The sequence below is a fragment of the Heteronotia binoei genome, chromosome 10, assembly GCF_032191835.1.
Source record: "Heteronotia binoei isolate CCM8104 ecotype False Entrance Well chromosome 10, APGP_CSIRO_Hbin_v1, whole genome shotgun sequence".
NCBI classification, from domain to species: Eukaryota; Metazoa; Chordata; class Lepidosauria; order Squamata; family Gekkonidae; genus Heteronotia; species Heteronotia binoei.
Window position 1 is genome coordinate 102,516,702 of NC_083232.1, and position 21,862 is coordinate 102,538,563.

The following is a 21,862-nucleotide window of genomic DNA, read 5'->3' on the forward strand; positions in this document are numbered from 1 at the left end:
AGAAAGTAACAGCTCTTGAAATCCAAAGTAGCCCACCAGTTACTGGTGTTCTCTCCACTCTGACACAATCTTGTATTCTAACAACAAACTTAGGGTATCTTTGGTGACTGGAGCGGGGAATGGGCAAGACAGATTTTTTTACAAGCCTGAAAAGGGCCCCAGGTTTTGCAGAAAAAAGTGAAATGTTAAAAAAAATGTGGTTTAAAAAATCTAAAATGGCAAAAGGAGTGTCTGTAGCTTTAAGAAATAGACTCTGTAAGAAGCTGCTGCTAGGCAACTATGGTGCCTAGCACTGTCAATAAAAGGCAGGGAGTGGGCAAGATCCTTCTGAGGCCTATTTTGCCCTTTGAGAGCTAGGCTGGACTAGGGTTGCCAGTTTCCAGTTGGGAAGTTTGTGGAGCTTCTGTTAGGGTGTCTGAGGAAGGCAGGGTTTTCAGAGCAGAGGCCTCAGCCAAATACAATGACACAGAGCAGCCATTTTCTTCAGGGAGACAAATCTCTATTGTCTGGAGTTCATTTGTAAATCTGGGGGATCTCTCCCTAAAGGGAACTGATCTCTGTAGTTGGGAGTTCCGTTGTAACTCCTGGAGAGCTGCTGCCGCCACTGCTGCTGTGTGTGGAAAGGAAGCCCGAGGGAGGCCGGGAGAGTGAGGGGGGGGGGGCAAAAAAAGGTGCACAGTGCAAATAAACTGGAACCATTAGAATCTGATTTCCTTCTCTTTTTCCAAGAGAGGCAATGGATTTCACACCCCATAATGCTGGAGACTGTTTTTCTTAAAGTGACCCCAGTTCTTATATTTTAAGAGATTTATAACCATGGAATATCAGGGCCCTGACTAGGGTTGCCAGGTCTGTGTTGGAAAATACCTGGAGACTTTGGGGGTGGATCTGGACGAAGGTGGGGTTTGGGGAGGGGAGGGCTTATCACAGAGTCCACCCTAACAAGCAGCCATTTTCTCCAGGGGAGCTGCTCTCTGCCAGCTAGAGATCAGTTGTAAAAGTGGGAGATCTCTGGGCCCCACCTGGAGGCTGGCAGCCCTCGCAGGCAACAGCAAAACCACCTCTGAACTTCTCTTGCCTTGAAAATCCCATAACATCACCAGAAGATGGTGATCATCATTTTGCCCCTCAAAATGGCCCAAAACTGGATGTTCATGAGGAACAATCCAAAGCAGACAGCAATCTTGAGAAACCCATTGTGCAGAAATCTATTGAACATCTCTCTTTCTAAGATGTAGTACAAAGCAGCGCTGGTGGAAGCGGTGGGACTCCATGCTGTTATCTGTGTCTAATCTCCCTGCTCCTGGGAGAACAAAAGGGCAGCTGAAGCACGCTAAAAAGAGTATCTAATCCACATTAAGGGGTAGTTCATACATCCCCCTAAGCCTCATTCAGAATCTGGGCTGCTCGCTCACTTGCTATCCGACAGACCACACAGCCTTCTTTCCTTTCCCAGAGGACTCTGCTGGTAAGCAACAGGCCCGGCCTCCAAAGATTAAGTCATGTGAGTCTGTCAGTGTGTTTGAATTGAGCAATAAAAAAGTATTCATCCCCTGACAGCCATTCATCCTTAAAAATAATACTGATGGACGCTGTATTAAGCCCTATTCATGGGACAACAATGTTCCTGCCAAGGGAATCTGTCTCGGTTTTGTTGTTTCACTTTGTTGAAAAGCATGTTTGTGCTGGTGAAATGAAAGAGCTGGTAACAAAAGGGGCTGGAAGAAGGAAGCTGGAGCTGGTCTCTGGGGCTCTGCAGTGCAGCTGCTGTGTTTGTGCAGAAAGCAGCGGGCGGGAAGGGGGGGGAGATGCATGGAGATTGCAATTTGTTTCAGCTGGAGGTGTCTGCTATGCTGCATGCAGCTCCCAGGAGACTTAGCCACAAAAGCGGGCACCTGGTTTTTCACCATTTAGATAAGAACATAAGAACAAGCCTGCTGGATCAGACCAGTCAGGGTCCATCTTGTCCAGCCTCCTGTCTCATATGACGGCCAACCATTTCCTCCGGGAGGCCAACAAGAGGGCACAGAGGTTGAGACTTTCCCCTGACATTGCCTCCTGCTGCTGGCACCCAGAGGGTTACTGCCTTTGAACCTTGGGGCTTCCCTTTAGTCACCATGGCAAGTAGCCAGTGACAGCCCTCTCCTCCATGGAGCAGCCTCCAGCAAGCAGCTTTCAAGGCAAGGGAGAAGCAGCGGTGGCTTGCCCTGGCCTCCCTCTGCAGAGCAGCTTTTGGTGCGCTCCCTTCCAAGTCCTGACCCCACTGATGAGACTGGGCTACCCCTGGCTGCCTCCCCTCCCCTCCCCTCAGGAATCTGCCTGGACCCCTTTTAAAGCTGCCGTCTCTGTTGGTGGCCATCGCTGCACCCTCTCCTGCTGAATCTCACATTTCAATCACTCACTGCGCAAAGAAATATTTTGCCCATTCTGAATCTACTGCCCACCAGTTTCATTGGATGCCTTCAAGCTCTAGTACTTTGAGAGAGGGAGAAAACGTTCTCTCTGCCAATTGTCTCCATTCCATGCATACCTTTATAAATCTCTTCAGTCATCTTCCCCCCTCCCCTTAAACTGAAAAGTCCCAGGCTCTTCAGCCAGTCCTTTCATCATCTTGGGTTGTTCTCTTCTGTGCTTTTTCCAGCTTTGCACTTTCCTTTGTGAGGTGGGGGGCCAGCACTGCAGATTTCAGTCTTGACCAGAACTACAGATTGAAGTCCTGTATGCATTTGTCTTGTACATATTAGCTTCCCTCAAGTGTCACCCCTCCCCCCAGACCCCAGAGGCCTTGGGCAGCTGATGTCCAGGAAGCTGGGTCAGCAGGGATCTTTCTTGGGGATCCAGCACGCTTCAGGCTGGCTGTAGGTACAGTTGGAGGGGAAGTATTCCTTTGCCTCATGTGGAAGAAGAGGATTCGGTGCCTGCTGCTGCCCTTGAGACTGGGGGTTCAGACCTCTCAAAGAAGGCAACAGAGCCCACAGCTCTGCCTTCTGGGTAACTGTCCAAGAGAGGGGTGTCAAACATACAGTGTCCTGCCCAGGCTCAAAAGCTGGGGTGGGGAGAAGGCGTGGAGCCATGTGGCTCTTCCCAGTGCATGTGTGTCTCTTTCTTGCTTAGCCACATTAATCTCGGGGCTGAGCCTCCCTCGCGTGTGTTTGGTTATTAATCAGCTTCGTGGGAGCCTTTCTGGAAGGAGACTGAGGCATGGGCCCCTCCCCCTCTCTTTCTGGCATCAGACAGAGGCTGCCTGCCTGCCTGACCGCCCCTCTGAGAGCCAGTCTGGTGTAGTGGTTAAGTGAGTGGACTTTTATCTGGGAGAACCATGTTTGATCCCCACTCCTCCACTTGCACCTACTGGAATGGCATTGGGTTCGCCATTAGCTCTGGCAGAGGTTGTCCTTGAAAGGGCAGCTGCTGTGATAGTCCTCTCAGCCCCGTCCACCTCACAGAGTGTCTGTTGTGGGAGGAGAAGATAAAGGAGATTGTAAGCCGCTCTGAGTCACTGATTCAGAGAGAAGGGTGGGGTATAAATCTGCAATTCTTCTTCTTCTTTTCTTCCATGTGCTCTCCAAGGTTCCTCTTTTTGCCCCTTGCTGCTGGCCACGTGAGCACACTGGTGCCCGTGATTTCCAGCCATTCCCAAACACTACCCCACCCACCTCTTCTGATCTTCATCAGTGCACTGGCTGGAAGGCAAGGCAGGTATGTTTCAGAGAGGTTGCTTGGACTGTTTGTATTTGGGATTCATTGTTTTATTTTGGCTGCAGTGTGTGTGTGTATGTCTCTGTCTGTCTGTTCTATAAAGCCATATTCTGCACTTTGGGACTGGAATGACAGCCCCCAGAGTGGAACAACAGTCTCTAGCAATAGAATCTGTGCTCTGGGACTGGAATGACAGGGCACAGAGTGGAATGACAGCCCCTGGGATAAGCAGAAGTATTCTGGGACTGGAACAACAACCCCCAGAGTGGCATGACAGTCCCTGGGAACAGAATCCATGCTCTATGGCTGGAATCATGTCTGTGTTTTCCAGCTGATTCCAAACACCCCACCTCTTTGGGTCTTCATCAGTGCACTGACTGCCAAGCCCTGGCTGGAAGGGAAGGCAGGTATTTGTTTCAGAGAAGCTATGTGGGCTTGCAACTCGTAATGGCCAGCCATGTCATGTTTTCTGCTGGTGGCCTGGCCCAACCAAGTCCCATTTATGTCAGATCTGGACGTCATACCAGATGAGTTTGGCACCCCTGGTCTGAGACTTCTTTGTAACATCTTTTTCAAAGGTGACTGAGGTGCCCCAAGGGGCCGCCCATCAAGGACAAAATACCCAAGCCAGGGCCCTGCTCTTTCACATTCCTGCCATGGAACGGGCCATGGAGGTCATCTAGTCTACACACACCCTTCCCTGGGAGCCCACTGGAGTCCTGCACAATTGGATCCATTCCTCACTGGCTGGAGGCTGCACTTGGTGCCTGCTAAATACACAGCGCTAGTTAGACACCTCTGACTTTTGCTTGGTGCCCCCCCCCCCCCCCAGTGCACCACTTGGGCTGGACAGCAAAGCAAATGCCTTGTTTTCTACTACACCTATTCTCAGAAGCACAACATCATACAGACATAGCAGAGACTGAAGCATAGCTGGGCATAACCATGCAGACATGCCTGACTTGCCGGCATAACCAGTTGCCGCTTTATTCCCAAAAGATGCAATCACACAGTCACTCTTTCTGTCGGTTTGGGACCCTTCTCTGCCACAGTGATGATCTGTCTTGACTTCAGGGATGAAAACAATCACGGGCCCTGCCTCAATGGCAGACTGCCTGCTTGACATGCAGAAAGTCCCAGGTCCAATCCCCGGCCCCTCCAGGCAGGAAGGGGTATGAAGGATCCCTGGCTGAAACCCCAGAGAGACTTCGATGGCCTCATTCAGTAGAAGGCAGCTTCAAGTGGCCCTGTCTATCTGATGACTGCACTTTCATTTTGTTAAATATTTTCTTCCAAATAGAAGGCAACTGAATTACTTACATCTTGATTAGTCATCTCCCAGTAAGGTCTCTCCCCATAGGATACCACTTCCCACATCACAATCCCATAGCTCCAGATATCGCTGGCAGAGGTGAATTTTCGGAAGGCAATGGCTTCTGGAGCTGTCCATCGGATGGGAATTTTCCCTCCCTGGGATGAGAAAACAGATTTAAGCCATCCATATTCCCCCCACAGATCCAACATCCAACACCTTTACTTTTGAATGAGGCAGAAAAGAAATGCAGAAATTTGTAATGTATATTTTCTCACGAGAACCTTTTTCAGTGTTGATGTCATAGAATCATGGAGTTGGAAGGGGCCATGGAGGCCATCTAGTCCAACCCTCAGAGCTGGATCAGCCTGGAGCATCCCTGACAAGGGTTCCTCCAGCCGGCAGGGAGGGGGGATTCAACATCTCCCTAGGCAACCAACTACTGAACTACTCTTACTGTAAATAATTTTTTCCTAATATCCAGCTGGTGCCTTTCCAACCATGCTTTAAATCCATCATTGCAAGTCCTGTCCTCTGCTCCCTGGCCTCCTCCTCCATGTGGCAGCCTTTCCACTACTTCAAGAGAGCAATCAGGCCATTATGGAATCATAGAATTGGAAGGGACCTCTAGGGTCATCTAGTCCAACCCCCTGCACAATGCAGGAAACTCACAAACTCACAAACACTCCCCCTAAAATCACAGGATCTTCATTGCTGTCAGATGGCCATCCAGCCTCTGCTTGAAAACCTACAAGGAAGGAGAGCCCACCACCTCCTGAGGAAGCCTGTTCCACTGAGGAATCACTCTAACAGTCAGGAAGTTCTTCCTAATGTTGAGCCGGAAACTCTTTTGATTTAATTTCAACCCACTGGTTCTGGCCCTACCCTCTGCGGCCACAGAAAACAATTTCACAACATTCTCTAGATGACAGCCCTTCAAGTACTTGAAGATGGGGATCATATCACCTCTTAGCCGCCTCCTCTCTAGGCTAAACATCCCCAGCTCCTTCAACCCTCATAGGAAGGTTCATCCCCAGCTCCCTCAACTTTCATAGGAAGCTCCTTCAACCTTCATAGGAGGGGTCTACAGACCCCTCACCATCTTCGTCGCCCTCCTCTGGACCCGTTCCAGCTTGTCTATATCCTTCTTAAAATGTGGTGCCCAAAATTGAACACAATACTCCAGGTGAGGTCTTACCAGAGCAGAGTAAAGCAATACCATCGCTTCACATGATCTGGACACAATACTTCTGTTGATACAGCCCAAAATTGCATTTGCCTTTTTATCCACCGCATCACACTGTTGACACATGTTCAGCGAATGATCCACAAATACCCCTAGATCCTTTTCGCACATACTACTGCTAAGACGAGTCTCCCCCATCCTATAACCATGCATGGGATTTTTCCGTCTTCAACCTCCTCTTCTCCATATTGAACATGCCCAAGTCCCTCTGCCTTTTCCTTGTGAGGCTTGGTCTTCAGGCTCCTGGTCATCCTCTTGATGGGCCTACTAATTGCTTGCCCAGAAGGCTTGCTGCCCACATGCCATTTGGTTACCAAGACAGGGACAGAATTCACACCTCCAATAGGTCATGGCAGCAGGTGGGATGAAATGCAGACCAGCAAGGGCTCAGAACAGAGTGCCTGATGGCATCCTATGGAAATGCCACTCCAGGAAAGCTTAGGTCCAAACTGCTGATTGGGCATGGTAGGCCCAGGCTGAGGGTTGGGGAGCTTCGAATGTGCCCTCAAATTGGTAAGAATAACTAGAAGACTAGGAGGGCAAGCTCCTAACAATTCATCTTCATGTTCACGGGTGGAAAAAGTCACATTGGCCTAGACACTCGACCACCGCATTGGGGGTCCCTTGTTCAACAGGTTGAGTTCTGCTGTGGTCTCCAAAATGTGCATCATGTGGTAAAGACAAGAAAGTGTTTCCTTATTTGCTTAAGTTTACCTCACTTGCCCTCAGTGTGTTGCATCTATTGCTGTAATTTAAATTTAAAATGTTATATACTGTATTTTAGTGTATAGAAAACTGACCGTTTTTATGATTTTATGTTCTGTGGCCATAACGGTCTGTTAGCTGCCCTCAACCTGTTCGTGGGGAGGGCAGGATATAAATTTAATAAAATAAATATAAATGGATGAAATAAAAGAGCCTGAACTGAGCCCAGCAGCACCTCAGAAAGCAACCCGATTATTGGGGGTCTGAGCTCTGGAGAGCAAAAGCTCTGCTCTGCTGCAGGCTCACCTGGATGCCCTCTCAAAAGATCTTCACAGCAACACTCGACTGGTCATTATTTACTCGGCTGAAATCCAGTTGTGTCAGCTGCTCAGATGGCGCATCCCTTGTTAGCATGCATAGTATAGAGGATACATCCCTAGATTCCCTCTTGCAAGATAGGGATGTGTCCTCTATTCTACACCTTTCTTGGGCAGTCTTTGGCTGGGAGCTGCCTGATTCAGGGTGTGGAGCCGGGTGGGGAGAATGGCACTGAAGAAGCAACCATGGCAATGAAGAGGGCTGGAAAGGGGCGTGAAGATTACCCCCCCCCCCTTTTTTTTCTTTCTACCAGGCGTTGGTATCTTCTTTTCTAGTTCTGCAGTCTGCTCATGGCTGCCGTGGGCCAAGAACTTACTCTGGTTGTGTAGGCAGCTTCGGGGTCATCTTCCAGGACTCTGGACAAGCCGAAGTCGGACACTTTACACACCAAGTTACTATTGATGAGGATATTTCTGGCAGCCAAATCTCGGTGCACGTAGCCCATGTCGGACAAGTACTTCATCCCTGAAGCAATCCCTCGCAGCATTCCCACCAGCTGAATGACAGTGAACTGCCCGTCGTGCTTCTGCAAGAGGAACAAAGAAGGGGGCTGTCAAGCAATCAGCACTGAAGGAAACCTTTTTGCCCAGCATTGGCTGCTCCACCTGTCAATAAAGTGGGAATCCCAACTGAGGATGCAGCTGGTGACAAAAGTGGGTTGAGTGGCAGGGGGGGCGGAGAGGTATGTAGGAAGATCCTCTTTTTTAAAAAGCCCAATTGTGGGGCTGTGTGAAGTTTCTGCAGGAAGCAGGGGGAGTCTGGGGTGCAGAACTGGCTTGCTCACCACCCCTCTGAGGTAGGAGTAAACCCAAGGTGGACTTCCAGAAGCCATAGTGATTGACCACTGGTCACTCGTACTTTCTGTATGCTGATGACACCCAGCTCTATCTGTGCCCGAGTTGAGGGGGGGTGGGTTTGTGCAGCCAGCTCCCAGCCTTGGATGGTGCTGTTTTGGTGCCGGTCCAACAGGTGAAGACCTTGGGAGTGATTCTGGATGCCTCCCTTTCTATGGAGGCCCAGGTCATGATGGTTGCCAGGTCTGCCTTTTTCTAACTACGGCAGATCAGGCAACTAGCGCCATACCTATCCCCCCCAAGCAATCCATGCAATGGTCACTTCCAGGTTGGACTACTGTAACTCGCTCTACGCTGGCTTGCCCTTGAGGCTGATCCGGAAACTGCAGCGGGTGCAGAGTGTGGCAGCTCGCCTGCTGACTGCATCATCTGACTCCAAAACCCAATTCTCCAAACCCATTCCCAGCTCCTCCCCACACCCCGTGCAGCCCCAATCTCCCTAGCCCCTAGAAGGCTCTCTGGGTACAGCAAGCTGAAGAGAGAGTGACACCACTATGGTAGTCACCCACGGACGAAAAGAGCAAGCTGACCACAATGTGTGAGTGGATTTCACTCCCTTCCTCCAGACCCAGCTTGCTTTCCTTCAAGCACCTGGGCATTCTCACTCCTTTGCCTGATCATGCTGAGGAGAGATCCAAATGGTCCAGAGGGAAGTCCCTCCCATCACTCCAGCTACACAAAGGCCAGCTATGATTCGGCTGTGGTGAGGAGAGACAGCCCTACATGCCTGGGGGTATTATGGCAGTTTAAAAGTTTATAGTGGTATACTTAATATTATTGTATGTGGGTGTCTAGTGTGATGGTATCTGAAGGGCTGTCTTCTTCTACCTGGGAATTAGGCTCATATGAAGAGACCCTCTTGGCTGTTCCATCAATCAACAAAGCTTGTCTGGCAGACACACAGGAAGGGGCCTTTTCAGTGGCAGCCTGGACCCCTCCCTTTCCATATTCAGGAGCAAGAAAACAGTTTTATCTACGAGGATGACTAACGCAGTGTTTATTTACTGGCAGTCCTAATTGAGATTTTAAATTGTGGTCCTTTATATGTTTCTTTTCATTGTTTTATTTAAGCCACCTTGAATTTTGCAAGGTAAAAAGATGGCCAAATAATTAAACAAACATCTAAGTAATGTTCCTCTTCTGGTTGAAGGCTGATGTGGATGTGTCTCTAGAGAGACATCTGATCAGTGACTGGTTTTTATATTTTCAGGCCTCCATTTTTGCTTCATCTTCCCAGAAGGCCAAAGATGCTCTGTTACATGCCCGCATGCCTACTCAGCAGCATTCCAGACAGGACGCTTATGGGATGAGACCTAAAGTCTCCACGATTTATCCCCCCCCTTTTTTTTAAACAGCCAAAATGATGAAGCATTCTGGAGAGCAGGAAAGCCTCCACACCCTTTCTTGTGTATTCTAGTTGGTCCTAATATGACATGGGGTTTATATTTGGACATTCCTGTTAAGGATGGGAACAGTAATTTATAAAAGCAATTTCTAAAAGCTTCTGTTTTGTGAAACAGTTCTTACCTTTAAGAAAGTGTCCAAAGATCCATTTTCCATATATTCAGTTACAATCATGACAGGTTTACCTGGATCAAAAAAAGAAAAGAAAACACACAACAAGCCTATCAACTTTAACTCGTAGAATAGCAAACAGCAAACTATTTGCTTTCCCTTACTATTTCAGTCACCCTCGACTCAGTCTCAGGGCCAATTCACATACTGAAGGTTGAAGTGCAAACCTCAGATATTCTAGGGATACAACAAAGCATGTGGATGAGTGCAGCAATCCTGAGCTTGAAAGCGGGTGTAACTGAGGGGTATTCCTCTTGGAGCTGGGGTGGACTGTAGCCCCATTTCCATACTGAAGGCCAACCCAGAATGGCTCCAGGTCATGTATGAAGCCGCCTCTGTTTGAAAGCTCCCAGTCTCTTTCCCAAAGAATCAAAAGGCAGTGCCTGAAATGCCACGTCACTGAAATAAACAGAGAATTGTCTTCACAATCTCTTTAAATAACAAACAGGAATGTGTACACCAAATCACAACTGATAGTCAACCTCGTAGGGGTTTCAAGGCCAGAGGCATTCAGAAAGTCACAGCTACAGAGACAGCCACCTATGATGTGGAGCTCAAACCCACAGGCAGGATATGGACAGAAATGAGCTATAGAAAAGACCGTTCCCATCACTGGGCCAGTCAGCAACAGTGGGTTGATTATTATTTTGAAATATTTAATGACCAAGATATTTCAATAGAGTGCAGAGAAGAATTTACCTTTTCAACCAATCCAGAATGGCCTCCTGTGAGTCCCGAGGAAATAACTGATCTAATCTCTGAATTGAAGACTGGCAAGGCCCCTGGTTTAGATGGGATTCCAGCTGAACTCTTTAAGAAGTATGTGGACTGGTGGGCTATTTCACTGGCAAACCTATTTACTCTGATCGATCAGAACGGAAACATCCCTGAGTCCTGGTTAAGATCGTTAATATGCCAAATATATAAAAAAGGTAATTCGGCTTCTCCTGGAAACCATCGCCCAGTCAGCCTACTCTCCATCTCATGTAAGCTGTATTCTAAACATCTTGAACGTCACCTATTAAATTGGTTGACTAAAGAAAAGATCATTGGCCCGAAACAAATTGGTTTCCTCAAAGGGAAATCTACAATTGCTCATTGCTCCACCCTTGCCTTCTTGGCAGATAAATAAATATATGAAGCCTAAAAGAGGGAAATTGTATACAGCCTTTATCGATTTAAAGGGTGCTTTCGACTCAGTCACCAGAGATCTGCTACGGGAAAAACTTAAAATCATGGAGATGGAACCATGCCTACTTTTCTTAATCAAGAAACTACATGATGCTACCTCAGGTGTTATTAAAGTATCCCCTGATGGTCAACTCTCTTCCAGTTTCCCAATTACTAAGGGAGTAAAGCAGGGCTGTGTTCTTGCCCCTTATCTCTTTAATCTGTTTCTGAATGATTTGAACCAACATATGTCCATTGTGAATGGCCACCCTCCCTTCTTAGAACAATTAGCAGTGCCTTTACTGCTATACGCTGACAACATTGTTATTCTTTCACGTACCAGAATTGGCCTCCAAAAATACTTGAAAGCCTTTCATCAATACCGTAGATTGAATCGACTGGTAATTAATTATGAAAAATCAAAAATCCTGGTTTTTTCAAAGAGCTGGCACTTATGTAAATAGTGCATTGGTACAGAAGAAACTGAACAAGTGAAGGCTTTCAAGTATTTGGGAATTACCTTTAACTACAACCTTAGATGGCCAAGGCATCGTAATAGAGCTGTAAGTCTAGTAAGATGTTCTCTGGCGCAAATTGAAAAGTTCTGTTTCTTAGGAGGTAACCAGTTCATTCCAGCAACTCTGAAAAATTACAATGCTAAAATCCTCCCTCAGTTGCTATCTGGAATACCTTTGTGGATTGGAGCCTTCAGTCCCTGCGTGGAGAATGTGCAATCATCATTCTGCCATCAGATTTTAGGTGCTCCCAAATGTGTCCCCTGCTCATCCATTTGTGCAGAGCTAGATTTACCTTCTAGAAACCAGAGCCTGGATTATGGCTTTTAAGTTCTGGTTAAAAATTCATTTCAGAACGGATTCAGGAAGTTTATTATAGTACCTGATGAAAGACAGGCACAACACCACTTGGCTCTCTACATTTACCCACAAAAACTTGGTATTGTGGTGGACACTCTTTTCTTATGTGATGAATTATATATCTTAAGAACAATCCAACTGAGGCTTTTGGATCACGAATACCAAAAAGTGTTCCCCTCACATTCCCCTGTTTGTTCTGCAGCCAATCTAAGTATACCCCAAAGACATGGGAAGATACCCCATTATTTTTTTACTTTAGACTCCCCATTCCATCGTCAGACTTTTACTTTGGCATGTTTAAATGCCTTCCCATCAACAGTTCTCTATGGTAGGTTTAGACAGATACCTCTCCAAAATAGATTATGCCTATGTGAATTAGGAGTCCTTGATTCTAGATCCCATATTAATTTAGACTGTCCTCTCCTGGGCTCACAACGGAGACAATTTTTAGCTGAACAACACAATGTATTTACTAAAAGGAAAATTCTATCCTACCTTTTAGAAGATGTTAATCCCCATATTACTACATGTGTTGCAAACTTCTTAGTAGAAGTCTATAAAATTAAATCTAGGCATACTACTGTATTTTAATTGCTGGGGGTCTACTTTTGATTAGTATTACTGGCTGCTATTTTAATTGATTGTTTATGTATTGTTCTTACTATTTATCAGGCCTTTGTACCTACTTCTGATTGTGAATCATTATTGCTCTTATGCCAATAAAGGTCTGAACTATGAGTGCAGGATGTGCCTGGGCAGACGGAGGGCTGGAGCTGAGCACAAAGGCACCGACAACACCAGGAGCAGGACACACGTTGCAGACTCAGCTCAACGCTTCTTCCAGCGTCCTCCATAGTACCAACCGCTCCTATGGAGAACAACAAAGGCCTGCACTTGGGGGAATGCTGTAATGAGAACCAAGCCCTTCCCCGGCTTGCAGGCTGTCTAATCCTCACGGGCAAGTTCCCTGCTGGAGGCCTCTGCACGTGTGTAAAGATCACACTTCTCAGGAAACCTAGCAATATGCTGTGCCTTTCTTCACTCAAGCTCTCTTTTTGGTAATAATTTTTTAAAGACTAAAAATGGCAGCCCCAAGCTTGATCTGAACCTGCCATGCTGGGTCACCTACCGGTTCAATTTGCTTTCAGATTACTGTAGCCAGTCTGCATTTGGACAATTCAAGCATGCCTGAGAAGGGGGGCCAAGAAACCTGCCAATGTGTCACTTCCTATCAGTTTGCTGCAGCCACCTCACCCTCTGGCCACCATGTCTGCCACCACCACCTCCAATTCAGTGGAAGAGCCTCTGCTTGGCATGCAAGAGGTTCTAGGTTCAATCCCTGGCATCTCCAGCTGAAGGACCAGGCTGGAGGGGATGTGAAAGACTTCTGCATGAGACTCTGGAGAGCAGCTGCCCATCTGAGCTTTGATGGACTGATGGTCTGACTCAGTAGAATAATAGAATTGGAAAGGACTCTATAAACGAAGCAGATTTAATCCTTCAACCACTGCTTGGTTTCACTGAAGAAAACTGCCTGTCCTCACAGCACACACTACCCAGTCCCACTGGGGAAAGGACATCTGGTCAGTAGGAAAGCTCCCAAGCTGGCAGGGAGAGGAAGGAAGCACAGGCAGGTGTGGATGCAGGGGGGCATGGGGGGCCCTGCCAGTGGTCAGAGGAGGACAGAAGGCCCCTGGAACTCTGTGCTCAGGGTGGAACTGTTTTTGCTTGCCAGCCTCCCTGCGGAACTTGAACAAGGGGAGAAAGCAGAACACACAACACAGAGAAGAATCAGAGGAGGAGCAGACTTCAGAAGCCGCTATTGGTCTGCTAGAACTTTTTAAAAACTCATGTATTTTAAAGACTAGCAGATTTATTATGGCACAAGCCACCATGGATCACAGCCTGCGGCATCAGATGCCTGACATCTGTCAGATTATTTATATATCACAAAGAAAAAAGGTGTACAGCTGAGTAATTTCAAGCCTCACTGCATGCATTTGTTTTCCTTCTGCCCATGCGTGAGTTCTCACACACACCCTCCCACAGACTCTAGCGGATTCTAATGGCAGAATAAATTGGTACCACAAGAACTTATTTGTGATGGAAGTGACAATTTTACCATGGAGATGCCAAGTAACTGGTTTACTCTGGCAGCCACCTGAGGGAGGGAGGGAGGGCAATACTCTTGCTCTGGCAGCCCAAAATCTTCCCCTTGAAACTGAGCAAGGCCTGTTTGTGAGTATAAAGCAGGGGTTTTCAACTTTTTTTGAGCCTGGCCACTTATCAAATGGACACTGCAGATGGCAGAGCCAACTACAAAATGTCCGGGAATAGAAGAAGTAGAGCTGGTCTTTATACGTGACTTTTCTCTACCTCACAGCAGCTTTCCCTTCCCTTCCCCTCCCCTCCCCACAACAGGCACCTTGTGAGGTAGGAAAGACCTGGCACTGGCCCGTGACTGCAGGCTGAGCAGGCTTCGTGTGCAGCAGTGGGGAGTCCAACCCAGTTCTCAAGATTAGGATCTGCTGCTCTGAACCACTGCACCACACTGGCTCTCTAGAGGAAATAACTCTGACAGTGCATAGCTCTTACAGCAAATCTTCCACTATTTTGGCCAAAAGCTGGGTTTAACAAGATGCCTTTGAAAATAAACAATTTTTTGCACACACATATACACACAAGCAAGCACACACACACACACACAGAGAGAACGGCCGCTTTGGAAGGTGGACTCTCTGCCATTCTACCCCATGGAAGTCCCAAACCCCGCCTTCCTCAGATTTTCCACTCCACAAATGAACATCTGAAGCTGCCTTCTACTGAACCAGACCCTCCTGGGTCCATCAAAGTCAGTATTGCCTTCTCAGACTGGCAGCGGCTCTCCAGGGTCTCAAGCTGAGGTTTTGCACACCTATTTGCCTGGACCCTTTTAGTTGGAGATGCCAGGGATTGAACCGGGGACCTTCTGCTTCCCAAGCAGATGCTCTACCACTGAGCCACAGCCCCATTCATGGCTCTCCAGGGTCTCAAGCTGAGGTTTTGCACACCTATTTGCCTGGACCCTTTTAGTTGGAGATGCCAGGGATTGAACCGGGGACCTTCTGCTTCCCAAGCAGATGCTCTACCACTGAGCCACAGCCCCATTCATGGCTCTCCAGGGTCTCAAGCTGAGGTTTTGCACACCTATTTGCCTGGACCCTTTTTTGGAGATGCCGGGGATTGAACCTGGGACCTTTCTGCTTCCCAAGCAGATGCTCTACCACTGAGCCACCGTCCCTCCCTGAGCGGGTAAAATACACACTACGTTCCTTGTGCTGTGAAGGCAACAGATCCCAAAGCAATGATTAAAGTATTCCCAATGACTGACCAGAAGCCCTGCTGGGCCTGGTCCTCCCCCCACCCCCACCCCCAATTATGAGAACGTTTGACAACACCAGAAAAGTTGTTAGGGGATGTCATGATGCTCACGTTGGGAACCCCTAGGGTAAGCCCTTACAAGGAAGCAAGAAAGGAGGCGGAAGGGCAAGAGAAGAGGGAAGCAAAGCAGAAAGGGAATGTCATGAACACATCCAGTGCTGTGCCAGCTACACTGCCTCCCAGCGGAATACTGAGAAAAATTCAACGTTTTAGTATTGACAAGGCTTTGAGCGGTAAGGGACCAATGTATCTGCTGGACTGTCTCCTCTATTGTGTCCCCAGGAGGGCAATACACTCTTTGGACAGTATTCGACTGGGGTCCCTGGTCCTAAAGACATCCATCTGTCCTCAACTAGGCCTAGGGCCTTTCTGGTCCAGGCCTCAGCCTGATGGAGCTCTCTGTCAAATTCCATCAGGGCTCAGCTCCCACAATTCCTTGGGGCCTGCAAGGCAGAGATGTTCTGCTAGGCCTTTAGCTGAGGACAGTGACAGTTTCCATTCTGGCTGGCACCTTCCTCTGTCCACAGGAGGCGGCGGCGGCTATAAGCATAGCCAGCTTTAAGAGGGGATTGGATAAAAATATGGAGCAGAGGTCCATCAGTGGCTATTAACCACAGTGTGTATATATGTGTGTGTGTGTGTGTGTGTGTGTATTTGTACACACACAGAGAGATATATTGGCCACTGTGTGACACAGAGTGTTGGACTGGATGGGCCATTGGCCTGATCCAACAGGGCTTCCCTTATGTTCTTATGTGACACAGTGTTGGACTGGATGGGCCATTGGCCTGATCCAACATGGCTTCTCTTATGTTCTTATGTCCTTCACGCTTGCCTTGCCTCCCCACCCCCATAATTAATGTATAAGTATCTGCCACATGTTTTTATAATGTATTCCTATTTTGTTTTATTTGGGAATTGTTTTTAATGATTCTGTACATTGTCCAGAACTCTGCAATAGCAGGGATTTGTTGAAATGAGGATGATGATGATGATGGACGCCTACTGTACACAGGCCCTGAACCTTATAAGGCAGTTTCATGGTTCAACGGGATCCAAATTACCATGGATCTGCATCTGGAAGCACACCTCGGATCTTTGGCTACTGAGTAGGGTGCGTGCACATCCCCTATTGTGATGCTGAATATAAGTGTCACTTACACATGCAGTACAGGAGTACTTTGGGAATAAAAATAATAATAATAAAAGTTCAATCAAGACCCAGAAGGCAGAATCCTTTTGTTGATACAAATAATATATTTTTTCTAACCGCATTAATCTAGTTTTCATGACTGATTCATTTTGATGGCAATTATCTATAATTTTTGCTCAGTTTTTATATTTGATTTCTGTCTAGTTTGGCAGGATGACACAGCAATGATTAACATGGCTCGCTTCTGCCCTTCTAAATTCAATGACATTCCAACAGAACACGTACAGCTTTGAATCAATTTTCATTAGCTAGCAAAGAGAAGTGCAGAGAAAAAGAAAGAGCTGATTGGTCTAAAACAGATCTTAAGTGAAGCTCTCTGTTTATGACATTTAGCGCTCAGGATGGTAAAAATGTCCCCTCCCCACCTCCCTTGCCCCATTTTACCCTCCCAATCACTTGGGGGAAGTAAGTTCACTGGCAAGGCCATGGTCTCTCTCAAGTGAGCTTCAGGGCAGAAGACACACATGACAACCATGCTGACATCAGATGGGCAGTTCTTGGAATGAACATAGCTGTGGACATTGTCCCAATATGCACAAAAATCATTGAACTCACGGAACTTGCCATGGCTCCCGGAAGAGTGCACACAGCAGTTTAAAGAAGCACAGACACACATGTACTGCATTGTCTGCCTGGGTAGGCATGAAAAATTGCTATTTTTCTGGTTTGGGTATACTGAATCTGAAAAATATTGGCGTTTCCCTATATCCCCAAATCCCAATATCGGTATGGCATTGGGATTTGGGAAATATTCGGTATTGCTGAATTTTTTTCAACTCTATTATTCCCAGTAGTCTCCATAGGCTATAATGGTGAATTGATCAGGGTAGCCGAGGCTTGGGAGCCCCGTTTTTTGAGGTAGAGGCACCAGCAACTGTGCTGCAAATGACAACAACATCTGTGCTCCTCAACCCCCCCTCCCCCAAGTTTCAAAAAGATTGTGCACTCAGAATAAATTGGCATTTGTCAGGTATTTTCTCAATCAATCACTGAGGGGGCTGGTGATTCGGCTGTCTGAATATGGCTATGCCAAAACCCCACAAAAATAGTCTGGATTTTTCAGGGCCACTAGATAGCCACCATTACAGGGCATTTAAAGGGTTCCTGGGCCTTTTAAATACCTTTGGAGAGAACTATGGACTCTTTAAATGACTTTGAAGTTCACTCACCATGGCACAGAGTCAGGCTGCAACTTGGAGAAGACCATGTCCCTTTAAATGCCTTCCCTCCCTTCCATTGGAAAAAATAGATGGAGGCACCTTCTTCTGGGGCCCATAAAACTAGACCCCTGGGACATGGTCACTAGTTTTATGGGCCCCAGAAGAAGGTGCTCCCATCTATTTTTCCAATGGAAGGGAGGGAAGGCATTTAAAGTGACCATGTCCCAGGGGTCTAGTTTTATGGGCCCCAGAAGAAGGTGCCTCCATCTATTTTTTCCAATGGAAGGGAGGGAAGGCATTTAAAGTGACCATGTCCCAGGGGTCTAGTTTTATGCGCCCCAGAACAAAAATATATGTTCTCTCTTGGGTCCAGTAAAACTGCAGGAAGTCATCCTTCACCCCCAGCAAGAAGCTAACTAGTATGCTCTCCCATCGATTACCGGGGCTGCTTGGCTTCTCCCCCAAAAGCTCCCTTCTTTGAGGGAGAGTTTGATGGATACATATGGGGAGGAAAATGGAAGAGCCCAAAGAGCTTCCTGGCACGAGAGTGAGCATATTTCTTCAAGGTGTGCTCAGACATCACGAACGAGCAATTTAAGGCAAGGGCTTTGATCTTCTAACCATTTATCATAAAATCTCTGCAGCCTGCAGTGGCATTTATGACGCACCCCCTTTTAGTAGGCCATCACAGCCAAGTGGCATAGCATGGCTCCTTTCCCTCAGGCTCTTAAAGGCAGTGTTACGAGATGCAGGGCACCTCATTGTGAGGCACCACCTCCTAGGAGCCCTATTTCTGGCTTCCTCCCTCCGTTTCAATCACAAGGAAATCATCTTTCTTTGCCCTTCTGCTTCATTATCTGCATGCTGCAGGTGGAGAATAATTGCTGAATAAATTAGCATGCCATTAGAGAACAGGGGACTAAATAAAGGTGAGCTGCAACAAGAAAAACCCACCGCACGCGCCAACCTTTCTGAACCAGTGACCTTGGCATCATTACAGAGAGCTGGGGGAGAAACTGACAAGGTAGAGCTGCAATGTAAAAGATGCACAGGATGGGGGGAAAGTGAGAAACAGGAAATTGCTACTGAAAATGGAAGCTCTGTGTTGAGTTCACCCTCCGCACCCCCCACCCAACAATAGTAACATGTAGTACAACTGACCTTCTGCCTTGTTATAGTCAAGCTGTACACCACCCTCTCTTGCCTGCTGACAGCAGGGACAATGAAATGCTTGGCTTGTATGCTTAGAACGTCAATCCCAATGCAACTGGCAGCTGAATTTACCATGGCCAAACTCCTCAGTTCCAAATGAGTTCATCTCTTCAGCAGTCTACCCAGACTCTATTGCTCCGGGTGTCACAAGAATACTGAGAACATCAGTGTTCACACAGCACTAAGGGGGGCGGGGTGCACATGAACAAAAATATCCAGGTGTTGTTTTTTTGCCGGGGTGTGTGTGCTGTATTTGCTTATGTTCCTGTATGATATAGCTGGTTCAGGATTCAAATCCGTCTGGATTTTCCGTTTCAGGTGCTTCAGGACCATGGCTTTCAGTGGGGAATCCGTTGGAGAGTCTAGGGGGCAGCTGTTCATAAAGATAAGGGCACCAAAGTGGCCAAGTACATAGTCCTCCCTCTCATCTTGACACCCTCAAGTTTCAAGCTAATTGGACCATGGAGTTTGATTTTACAGAACCCTGAAGCAAGTTCCTCTTGGCCAGACAAGAGTTCTCTCCACTGATTCCTGTCAGGGGAAAATGCCACCACCATTAATTTTTTTAAAGCCTGCATTCACTGAATTTTCCTACTCTTAAAGTGACTGATCAACAATAAAAAATGGTTTTACCTTTCCACTGAAAACTGTTTGCCACCCTCCTTTTTTTTTTTGTAAAAACAATTTTTATTATTCTACAACATATTATATCACTATTTCATTTACTTCTCTCAAATAAAAGTCAATATGTTGCATCACATTTTCCACCTCCCCTCCTCCCTTTCAAGACTTCCCCAGTGTTACAATATAAAAGCAATAAAGGTAATTTAACATTAAAAAAAACTGTTTAAAAAGAAAAAAGGAACTTATACTTCTTTATGGTTATTACCTCATTCGATTAATGATCCAATATATTACTAAATTAAGTCATATTATCTATCTTCTTATAATCTTTTAAGAAAGAACAAAATATTTTCTCATATTCTCATTTTAACTATCATTCTTGTCTCAGTAAATTAAAAATAGCTAATAAACAAGTTACCCATTATCAAATATCACCAAGTGTCCTTTCACTCTCCAATGTTCTTCCACATAGTTCTGAAACTTTTGCCATTCATTATTAATTTTTTCCATATCAAGTTCCTTTAGTGTTCTTGTTAATTTGTCCATTTCACTCCAGTGCATAGTTTTCATAACCCAATTCCATTTTTCTGGAATTTTATTTTGCTTCCACAACTGTGCATACAATGTCCATACAGCTGAAAGCATGTACCAAAGTAATGTTCTGTCTTGCTTTGGAAAATTTTCTATTTGTAATCCCAACAAAAAGATTTCTGGTGCCTTCTTCACTTTGTATCCCAAAATCTTTGACATTTCTTGCTGGATCATTTGCCAATATTGTACAGCCCTTTCACAAGTCCACCACATATGGTAGAAGGACCTTTCATGTTTTTTACATTTCCAACATCGATCAGAAATCTGATTATTTGTTTTTGACAGTTTTTTTGGTGTCATATACCATCTATAAAACATTTTGTAACAACTTTCTTTTATGTTATTACATGTCGATATTTTCATAGAGTTCTTCCACAAATATTCCCATTGTTCCATCTGAATTTCCTTGTTTATATTAATTGCCCACTTTATCATTTGAGATTTTACCACTTCTACCTCTGTAGACCATTTCAGTAACAGTTTATATACTCCAGAGATCAATTTTACGTCCTCACCAAACAGCATTTTCTCTATTTCTGTTTGTTCTTGTCTTATTCCTTCATTCCTAATATCCTGCTTCAGCAGACTTTTAATTTGTAACCATTGAAACCAATTAAATTTATAATCCAATTCTTCCACTGATTTTAATTCTCCTTTGCCTCCTTGTATTTTTAACAATTGTTTATATGGTAGCCATTTCTCTTCCTCAATATCGGAATATAACTTTATTACTTCTGTTGGCACAATCTACAGCGGTTTCCTCTCATTTCCATATTTTTGGTATTTCAACCAAGTTTTAAGCAAACTACTTCTTCCATAATGATGTGAGAAAAAACCATCCATTTTACTTTTGGACATATGAAGCTGCCTTATACTGAATCAGACCCTTGGTCCATCAAAGTCAGTATTGTCTACTCAGACTGGCAGCGGCTCTCCAGGGTCTCAAGCTGAGGCTTTTCACACCTATTTGCCTGGACCCTTTTTTGGAGATGCCAGGGATTGAACCTGGGACCTTCTGCTTACCAAGCAGATGCCCTACCACTGAGCCACCGTGCTATTTTCCCATAGCACAAATATGCATGCCAACCAAAAACCTTTCCATGGCCTTCTAATGTTAATAATTTTCTGTTTAATAACACTATCCAATCCTTAATCCATACCAAACATACTGCATCATGATATAGTCTTAAATCCGGTACTTGGAAGCCTCCCCTTTCTTTAGGGTCTGTCAGGATCTTCATCTTAATTCTTGGTTTCTTGCCAGCCCATATAAATTCCAAAAGTTTCCTCCGCCATTTATGAAATTGTTTATCTTTTTTCACTATTGGTATAGTTTGAAACAAGAACATTGTTCTTGTTAATACATTCATTTTTATTGCCGATATTCTACCCAGGATAGACAAATTCAACTTATTCCATTTTTGTAAGTCCACCTCAATTTTCCGCCAAAGCTTTTCATAGTTGTTTTTAAATAAGTCAATATTCTTTGTTGTAATTTCTACTCCTAAATACTTTACTTTAGAGGCCACGTCACAGTTTGTTAAATTTTGTAATTCCATCTGCTTAGATTTTGACATATTTTTACACAAAATTTTTGTTTTTTCTTTATTTACATAAAAGCCTTCCAGTTCACCATATTCTTTTATTTTTTGGAGCAGCAATGATGTAATTTGAGTTGGGTTTTCATTTATAAACATTACATCATCTGCAAATGCTCTGTATTTGTAAGAAAAGCCTTTTAATTTCAAACCCTCTATCTCCTTATCTTCTTGAACTTGCATAAGCAGTATTTCCAGCGTCATTATAAATATCAAAGGGAATAGAGGGT

The 21,862-nt window shown here is 45.7% G+C and overlaps 1 protein-coding gene across 2 annotated transcripts in view; it reads right to left on the minus strand.

Annotated features, from left to right (window-relative positions):
• EPHA5 (EPH receptor A5) overlaps positions 1–21,862 on the minus strand; it is a 361,969-nt gene that overhangs the window by 15,189 nt on the left and 324,918 nt on the right. For both annotated transcript variants that reach the window (XM_060247843.1, XM_060247844.1), the window contains exons 12-14: positions 9,722–9,783; positions 7,657–7,866; positions 5,020–5,169 (exon numbers count right to left, since the gene is read on the minus strand). In XM_060247843.1, coding sequence (XP_060103826.1) covers positions 5,020–5,169; positions 7,657–7,866; positions 9,722–9,783 — 422 coding nt within the window. The remainder of the gene's footprint in view (positions 1–5,019; positions 5,170–7,656; positions 7,867–9,721; positions 9,784–21,862) is intronic.